This window comes from Alosa sapidissima, chromosome 5, assembly GCF_018492685.1.
Source record: "Alosa sapidissima isolate fAloSap1 chromosome 5, fAloSap1.pri, whole genome shotgun sequence".
Classification (NCBI taxonomy): Eukaryota; Metazoa; Chordata; class Actinopteri; order Clupeiformes; family Clupeidae; genus Alosa; species Alosa sapidissima.
In genome coordinates, this window is record NC_055961.1 from 39,886,006 (window position 1) to 39,895,915 (window position 9,910).

Sequence of the window (9,910 nt, forward strand, 5' to 3'; positions counted from 1 at the left end):
AATAAAAAGTTTGACACTATAGTTTCACCTCTAATATCTATTCAATGTATTTATAGTCTGTGATGACCTCTTTCATTGAGCATTGAGGTAGTGACAAGTGTCCACTATTGTTTAGCAATTGCATAAAGGATTTATACATTGATGTTCCCCAACATATTATGTTACTGTTTGTAACTGATAGATAACTTGTATGCTACTATGGTGTAGCTGAATTTATGTACTGCTAAAACCCCAATTTTCATACTTACAGTATAGTGCTTCACACAATGAAAGCATTTGGCTGTAAAATTACAAGGTGCTTCACAAGATAGATTTTGACTTAATCATGTCCTATATATAATAATCCAGGGATATGGGCTGAATAAACTGCTTATGAATGGTCCTAAACGGACCCAGGCCAGATGATTAATGGGTCCGAAATGGATCCGCGGTGGATGCGTTGTTTGATTACTTGTTGGTTGCTTGTTGTGCAAGTGAACCTGTTTCGTGGACTCGTTACGGAGCCTGCGGTACGTCCACGGCGGATTCGCTGCAGAGTCAGTTTGCTATCTGGGTATTTGCTTTCGGTCTTGTAGGATCTCTCTGTAAATTACGTTAAATTAAATGGCTTAAGGGCCGTTCAAACCAAGAATGATAACTATAAGGATAACTATAAAAAATATCATTCTCATTAATATGAATGACGACATTCACACATAAACTACAACAATACATGAACAATGATATCGTTGCGGATCACTTTCAGAGTGATTTTGAGGACGATAAAAAGCTACATGTAACAGCCAATCAGAACCCATCACATTTTAGCCATCACATTCAGTATGGTTATAGTTATCGTTCCTGGTGTGAACGGCCATTTACTCCAGTCAACTGTCCCCCATTCTAAGCAGATTCCTGAGCCACACAGTTGACGCAACGTAAAGAAGATAATCAAGGGTGTTTAATATGCTTATATGCTTATAATAGCTGCTAATGTCCAAGAGACATATGTAGCAAGTAACTATTGGGAGACAAAAGAACATACTTTAGCCCTGGAAAACATTTGTTGTGCTGTGGATGGTAATGACGGAGAGAAGTTTTAAAGGGAAACTTGTCAGGATTTCCCCCTCTGCTGGAGAAATTGCGCATTATGCTATTTCAAACTGTTGGAAAAGGTAACGATAAAGCACATGGATTTGTTTACAAACTAGCGAACTATTAGCATAAGTTTGGCAGAACTATGTGGAGGTTACAAGGTAAGAAACACGATTTAAAACGAGTTTCTTGTTTCTTACTTCTCTTTCCGGGACGGTAGTCTCAATGTTGCAAGGTTGGTTTTCCGCCTGGGGACGCTAGGCGCAACGGGGAAAGTCACGATTTTCACCGGAGCAGGTCATTTAACCATCCAAATGATTTCTAAATGGGTTTATTATGTTGAAATAGTCGCCAAGGTCCCCTTTAAAGGAACCGTATGTAAGATTGTGGCCAAAACTGGTACTACAACTACTGTAGAGCAGTGTATCCCCTCCCCCTCCCCCCTGACTGGCAGAGCTGGCAACCCGGATGCCGAAACACTACTGACTTTGTGATTAGTAGATAGGTGGAGGGTGGCGCATCAGGCCAAAACACAACATGACAACATCAACATCAGTTGAGGGCTGCAACTTCACTTTTTAAATGACAATATCCTGGCCGGACTATTGTTGTCAGTGATATAAGTATTTGAAATTAACATGATTTCTTAAAGTCTAGTGACATATCAGGGCCATTTTATGATTAATTGAAATACATTTCTTACATCCTTTAATATCCTTTAATATGTTAAGCCTACAGCTTTTACTGATAACTAACTTTCTTCCGAAGTTCCAAATGACACTATATTACATGACACTGGGTGGGCAGCTATTGGGAGAAAAAAGGACATAATTTTGCCCGGAAAACCTTCATTGTGGTGTGGATGGTTGTGATACGCTTAAGAGGCCAGAGAAAAGAGTTAACAGATCAATAGACTAAAAGGAGAAGCCTTGGTCACCGTGACAGCACCACAAAAAATATCCTCTTTAGACCAGCATGGAGTTTATGTGAACAGGCACAACAGCACAACAACCTGTTCACCCCATGTGGTGCACATTCCTGGCTCTGTGATTAGATAGTGAACTTAGATTCCTGATTGGCTAACTAAACCTGAACATCACCATTGGTTATTCAACCAGGAAGCCCCAGAATTGACCTATCGCAAGCCCCGCCCATCGAACGTGGATGAGCCAATGGCAGTCCAGTAGCTCCGCACATGTAGATAAAGTCCGACAGCTTCACTTTATGGCTCCATAGAAATGCATTGGAAGCCGTGATTTTTTTCCGGTTTTATGGGATTGTATAGTGATATAAATGGAAAAGGGACGACCAAATGACATGTGTGGGATTAACGCAACACTGATACACAGAATAATGGCTTTCAATCTTGATTATGCTTTTTTGTTATTATGTTAAATTAGATTAAATGATCTCCTCCCAGCTCTCCCCTATTTTTAGCAAAGAGTTAAACTTAGTCATTAGCAAACCACAATGAAACAGTGCTCCACCAGTCTATGGATTAAGCCAAACAGTTAACTCAATGTAAGTAAGATAAAGAAGATCGTTTATTGTTCTCAGCACTGCCAGCATTATGTATAAAATGATTGTCACTTAGAGGAGACTCGTAAACAACTAAGGTTAGCATAGTTAGACATGACATGACCTGGTGCCCTAGCAATATGCATGCAAGTCTATCTAGCACAGCTAGCTATTAAAATCAGTGAGTCCCACTCGCCCCCCGTCTAAGTTTGTCACCCAACAAACCTAGATATTAATTTTTATACATGTGTCTCCATACTGGAGTTGTTCAACGGATTCTAAATGAAATCAGGTCCATGGCTCTGTAAAAGAGCCTCTTAGGTTGTAACTTTTACAGACAGGCTTACAGCTACCATTGAAGTTCTAGTCAACTCCGGTCTTAGCTGTCGGACTTAGCAACAGTAACTAAGGGGGGCGGGACTTCGCGAAAGGTCAATTGTCTCAAAAGTACTTGTATTTCTAGAAATGACTTGTACACGCAGCAGATTTGTAACTGCAGAATAGATTTGTATTTAAAAGATAGTAACTGTGGAATGGTTTGTACTGGTAGAATATATTTGTAGGTGAAGGACATATGGTTAATACTGAAAATTGTTTGTGTAATTTTTTTGTAATGTCACAAACCAGTTTTACAGTTACAAATCCTGACACACACATATACAATACATATGAGACACTTTTGATCCCCAAGGTGGGACAAAAGTCTGTGTACCTGCAGAAAAGATTTGTAACTGTAGGACATTTTTTTGTGTGTAGAGCATTGATTTGTAACGTTAAAATATATTTATAATTGTAAAATATTTGTAACTGTAGGATGATTTTTAGCTGTTAAACCGATCCGTACCCGTAGAATAGATTTGTAGGTGTAGTGCATATTTGTAATATTGACAATTACAAGTACAGTACAAATCTATTTTACAGTTTCAAAACGTGATACACACGTACAAAACATATGAGTAAATTTTGATTCCATAGTTTAATGTGTGTTAACATAAAATTAAATTGGGAATCATGGACCCTGGGAACATAGGGCTCGGGGAACAAGGGACTCATTATAGGCTCCCATTTCACAAATGGCAGGTGACATATTCAAACTGCCAGTTCACTGGTCTGTAAAAAGTGAGCTTCTCAGTCACCAACCAAGACTTATCATATGACATGACCAGTATGATCGATTAGTTTCAACTGTTGTCAATAAAGTGGTCAATAAACTCAAATACTATATTAACAAATAGTATATTATAGTATTAAAATCTCCAGGGGCTCCATCTCAAGTCATTTAGCCCTTTATTATTTCATTAAAAGGGTCTTAAAACATAATCCTCACATAGTTACTCAATGGATTGTTCATTATCAGAATAACAGCTGCAGTTCTCTCAAATCTCTCAATATTTACACATTGTTTGAAAATCAAAATAACTATCTCAATGCTTATTATTTATATGAATATATAATACATGTAGGGTATATGATCATTTACATTTAATTATGATTCCTAACATGAATATGGCACATTCTTTTCGCATCCTTCAAATTACTCTCGTTAATTAAATGTCAATCACATATTTGTAATATGTGTAGATTCATCAATATCAATCACCTCAAATCCAGTGTTGTCAATACCTCCTTTTGTCTGTTGATGACTATGGTGATGCTGCCTGTCATTTTGGAAGCAATAGGCACAGTGTGGAGTTTCCACTGGCACTGTCTTGGAAAAGTTAGAAAAGTCCACGCGATACTTCCCCCCTTTAGTCCGTGACACAATTGGCAGGAAACTGTGACCCCACTGGATCTCACATGGAATGAAAGAGGTTCGCACTTGACATGAGGAGCTGGTGGATTCAGCAGTGCCATCAAGGAACACCACCAGCTCAAACTCCTCTTTGTGCAGGGTGTCTGCTGACATTTCACAAAAAGGACTGCTCTTGTCAATGACATGGCAGAGTGTGAGTGGGCACACAAAAAAAAGATTGTCCTTGCCTGCATCCACAGTAAAGTCAATACTGATCTGATCCAAAATGATGGTTTCTCCCTCTGATGTAATAGTGGTCCTAAGCAGCTTGGCATAAATATGACTCCCAATCAGTAAAGTCTTTCGCAAGTTGGCCACCCTTATAAGCAGACAGAGACTACTTTTCTTCAGGCAGATAACAGCTGTTTCACTGAAAGTCACTGTTTTTGCTCTCTTCTTTGGGAGGGAAATCTTTGCCAAAATGAGCCCACACATAAAACAGTTTATAATGGCTCCTATGAGGGACTGAATAATGATCAGTATTACTGTGCCAATACAGTGCCCAGTTAAAGCACGGCCACCATATCCTATTGTTGTCTGTGTCTCAAGAGAGTAAAGGAAAGCAGTTGTTAGTCCATTTACATTTTCTATACATCTGACCTGACCATTTGTTGCATTCTGTCCCAGCAGGTCCCCATTACTTTTCGCAATCGAATACCATAACAGGCCAAAGATAAACCAGCTACCAGTGAAGGCAAAAACAAAGTAGCATAAGACGAAACGCCAGCGAATCTCTACAAAGGTTGTCCAAAAGTCCATAAGAAAAGCAATATGATTAGGATATCTTATGTTCCCAAACTCAATGTTGCAGTGACCATCCTTGGTCACAAGGCGAGTCTGACGCATCCCACGTTCAGCTAAGTGGTCATGGATTTGCTTCTGGATGTACTGGAACATCCTTCAGCTTAGGAGAAAATCAGATTCATTGTCACATCATTTAGAAAAAGGGTATGCATTTCCTGCTTGTTTGAAATATTATGACATATCCGAAGCTGGATGTATGATGCATACCAAAAGAGTACAATTTTTATGTTTATGTTTATAATATCAGTGCAAAAATTATATAAACTAGCATTCTAGTCTTAGTATTCTAGCATTACAGAACAGTAAGTAGTTACAACTGCAAAACCTGAAATTGTTAATACATTGCATGCTGTTTCTGTGTTAATATTTGAAGAGTTTGGTCCATTTAAAAAAAAAAACATTAACAAACCATATTATTTGATTGTGTATTTCAGGTAATATCACAGTTCTACTGAAATTACTTGGAAACAAAATAAAAAGGATTTATGAAATTCATTAAAATGAAGGATATTGTGTTTTGGTACCATTTCATGTTTTTACTCAAAAGACCCATAATTTACAAAACATGATTACCTTTATTTTAATTTATCTTAATTTGTGTGACATTTAAATTCTACACTTAAATTAATCAGAATGCATATTAGAAATTCTCCAAAATGACTCCAAATGTTCCCTCAACCTGCACAATTCACAAATAATAAATTAACATTTGTTTGGTTGTATACTGACACTAAATAACGTAAACTTTATATAAAGTAGATAATACATTAAAGTTTACATACCTGTTAACTCCAATCATCAGCCAAATTGTACACAGGAGTAGTTCAAATCTTACAGCGGTTTACACAGGTTGCCATTGGAGTGCTGCAGAGTTTTAATCCTCATTGAAATTTCCTAATCCAAGGCACATGCCACAGTTTACACTGCCAACCAAATACAATGACAAGTTAATGGTACATTTGAAAAATGTGTTCATTCCATTTACTCCTAAGCAAACTTTACTTTGCACACACACACACACACACACACACACACACACACACACACACACACACAAACCCACACTGACAACATCATACTAATCATTCACAATTTCTTAGTGCTACATGACCACTACCATTGTACATTGATAAGCACTACATCTCATTAAAAGTGTGGGTTGAGATCTGGAATATTTCCAGGAATATTTACATATGTTTATGCTCACTTTTCTAAAAACCAATGCTCTACAAAAATGGCATAGATTATAGCGTAATCATTGGCATTTTTGTTTCACTTCAACTTTTTTAAAGTAATATAAAAAGAACCTTGGATAACATTTCCCTTTTCTTCTTATACTCCCTCTATCCCCTCCCCCGATTGCTCAACGTACTCAAGATTTGCATTACAATACTATTGATGGATGCCAAGCGACTATGGTATCTTCATATCGACAAGTTTTAGCGTGATAGTTGGAGTATTATAAAGCTTATAAAATCCCCCAGAAATATGTAATTAACTTTTAATCTGATTTGACCATGTATGATATCAACTTTAAGAAACCAATCTTATGACTATGTAGAGAAGATGCCTGCTGTGTTGTGCAAATCTGGAGGAACTGAGGGGTATGGTATTTACAAAACCGATGGGCAGCAACTGATGGTTTGAAATTTGAAACCTGGCTGACCAGTTGTCAGGTGGCTGCTATGCCACTGCTGTTCCACCTGTACATTGAATCCACCACTGAATTGCTTATGCTTGAGTCAATTAATCTTGGTTTATATGTAGTAACCCCCCCCCCCCCCCCCCCAGTGATGGGGACGAGACCGCCTATGCCGAGTCCGAGACAAGACCGAGTCTTTGAAGGGTCGAGACCGAGTCCGTTGGTTTTCAAATACAGTCGAGTCCGAGTCAAGACCGAGTCTTTGAGGAAGCAAGTCCGAGTCAAGACCGAGTCCTTTAGGAGTTGAGACCGAGTCGAGACCAAGACCATAAAAACATGTCAGTTTTCATATTCATGATTTAATATCACCCCAATTACTAATCAACAGTTAGGCCCAGGCTTGGAATTTCACCATTTTAGGGGCAAGGCCACTTGGCCTTCAGTTGGGCATATTTGGTGGGGGGCACAAAGGCCACATGTCAGGGCACCAAGGCCAAAGTTAACTATACAGTAGTAGGCTATAAAAATAATCAAAGTTGTATTTAGTCTATTCACAGCAGTAGACCTGAATCACTGTATGAAACATTACAAAAACATGAAACATGACATATTACATAGAACTGTAAATCATCTGATCATCTAATATTTAGATGTCTAGGCTATATTTAATATTTATATTTATTTTATATTTGGCCTGTTATGGAATCATGTTTTGAACAATTTAAGCACAGCTGAGCTTTAAGAAACTGATGCAACCTAGATGCATCCTAGATGCTAGACTCCTTTCACAAACTCTTACTCAGCTGTATATCCTCTGATTTTAATATTTACCTATATCTAGGCAATATTTGTAACATTTATTTTGTATTTGGCCTGTTATGAAATCATGAAGAACGATTTAAACAACTTTTGAAACCTAAAGACCAAAGTTGGAGACATGAATGTAGACCTTGCTGCAGATTACATTTTTAATTTAACCGGAATACTCTGGAACGGCTTACTGTACAGGGGACTGCTTTACACATTTGTGTTCGGTAAGGTCTGCTGTTTATTCTGATATATGGTTTGTCATGTGTTGAACGAAGGGTTCGTGAAGTATTCCACCGAGATGAATGGGTAGGGAGATGGGTGTAGCACCTTATGTAGACGTTATGATTAAATGTAATTATATTATTTACTTTTCTCGCGAAGAGTTCACCACAGCAATTAGCGGCTAACATTGTTTAAAAGCTGAGAAAAAGTTCTTTCATGTGATGTGATACATGTGCCTGTGTGATGAGTAGGCTTAGCGATTGCGAGTATTTCAACTGAGAAGAATGGGTGAATTTGGACGCACTTTCTGTCTTGCCATGCGCTGTCATTTTCTCCACTGTGTAAGACTGAATTAGTTTGCGCTGTGATGCTAAGGGGGGCACCAAGACCAACAAGGGGCAAAGAAAAATGCGGTGGTCTCGAGGACTCAGTCTGAAATTACGAGTCCTTCTCCTCCCACTGTGGTCCGAGACCGAATCAAGACCGAGTCTTTGAAGGAACAAGTCCGAGTCGAGTCCGAGAAAGCAGAAATCGGTCTCGAGACCGGACTCGAGTACTACATCACTGCCCCCCCCCCCCCCCCCAAAAAGACTGAAAATAATGACAGTTTACTAAAGACTACGGTGTGCTAAAATACCAGCTATCATTAACAGCTGAAATGAACACAAACATTATGTTCCAGTACATATGCACACGGTGTAATTACTGGTAAAATAACGGTAACACTTTCTATGAAGGGCACTGTTATAATGAGTTATGCATACTGTATATAACACCTTATAATGTGGTGTATAATAGTTCACAAACAAATGAGACTTGTTGATGTTGATGTTGTTCTTGAATTTCCCCTGGGGATCAATAAAGTATCTATCTATCTATCTATCTATCTTATATTGGTATACTATGGACATATTTACACTTTACTTAAAGCAAGCAAAGACATGCTATGTCACATTAAAAATGAGTATAATGTATTATTCCATCTTGAAATCACTAAGCATACGTTGTTATAATTGTTATCTCAGCACAGTGTAGTGGATGTGTAGTTATGAGTAGGCAGGGATTGGAGGTATAATGCATTATACAAAATGACCTGGGCTTTTTGGTCCATAATGATAATCTGGTATAGATAGATAGTTATAATGCATTAAACAACAGTTATGATAACATTATAAGGTGTTATGGATGTATGCATAACTCATTATAACAGTGACCTTCATAGAAAGTGTTACCACTTGAAGACATAACCTGGATAACTGGTAACAATAATATATGAAGACTGCCTCCAGCAAAATGTCAAATCTGCTTTCAAGTGGCTTAAAATAACAGCAAATTCACGTCACAAATCCCATTCATATTGCCGTAAAGCTTATGATTTTCTTAGTTTTCGCGGTCAGGATGAAAGACCGATTGTTGATTATTGTCCAAATTATTTTTACTTACACGTCTAGACATGTGAAATGCATGAACTAGGGCAAAAAAAGTGAAAAAAAATCGGTTTGATTTTTTTCTCACTCTTCAGATTTTTTTAGTTTTCGTGGTCAGGATAAGAGAAATATTTTTTGAAAAATTTCAAAATCTGTCAGATATTGTCCAAACTATTTTTTATTTCACGTCTAGACATGTGAAATGCATGAACTAGGGCAAAAAAAGTGAAAAAAAATCGGTTTGATTTTTTTCTCACTCTTCAGATTTTTTTAGTTTTCGGGGTCAGGATGACAGAAAGTTTTTTTTTTTACAAATGTCAAAATCTGTCAGATATTGTCCAAAATATTTTTTATTTCACGTCTGGACATGTGAAATGCATGAACTAGGGCAAAAAAAGTGAAATAAAAAATTGGTTTGATTTTTTTCTTATTTTTCAGATTTTCTTAGTTTTCGCGGTCAGGATGAGAGACAGTTTTTTGACAAATTTCAAAATCTGTCAGATATTGTCCAAATTGTTTTTTTATTTCACGTCTAGACATGTGAAATGCATGAACTAGGGCAAAAAAGGTGAAAAAAATTGGTCTGATTTTTTTTTTAGTACTTTTCAGATTTTCTTAGTT

At 37.5% G+C, this 9,910-nt stretch overlaps 1 protein-coding gene across 1 annotated transcript; it reads right to left on the reverse strand.

Moving 5' to 3' along the window:
• Positions 1 to 4,150: 4,150 nt before the first annotated feature.
• Positions 4,151 to 5,281, reverse strand: LOC121709516 (ATP-sensitive inward rectifier potassium channel 1-like). The gene has a single exon (XM_042092952.1). The coding sequence runs from the start codon at positions 5,279 to 5,281 to the stop codon at positions 4,151 to 4,153; it is 1,131 nt and encodes a 376-aa protein (XP_041948886.1).
• Positions 5,282 to 9,910: the final 4,629 nt, after the last annotated feature.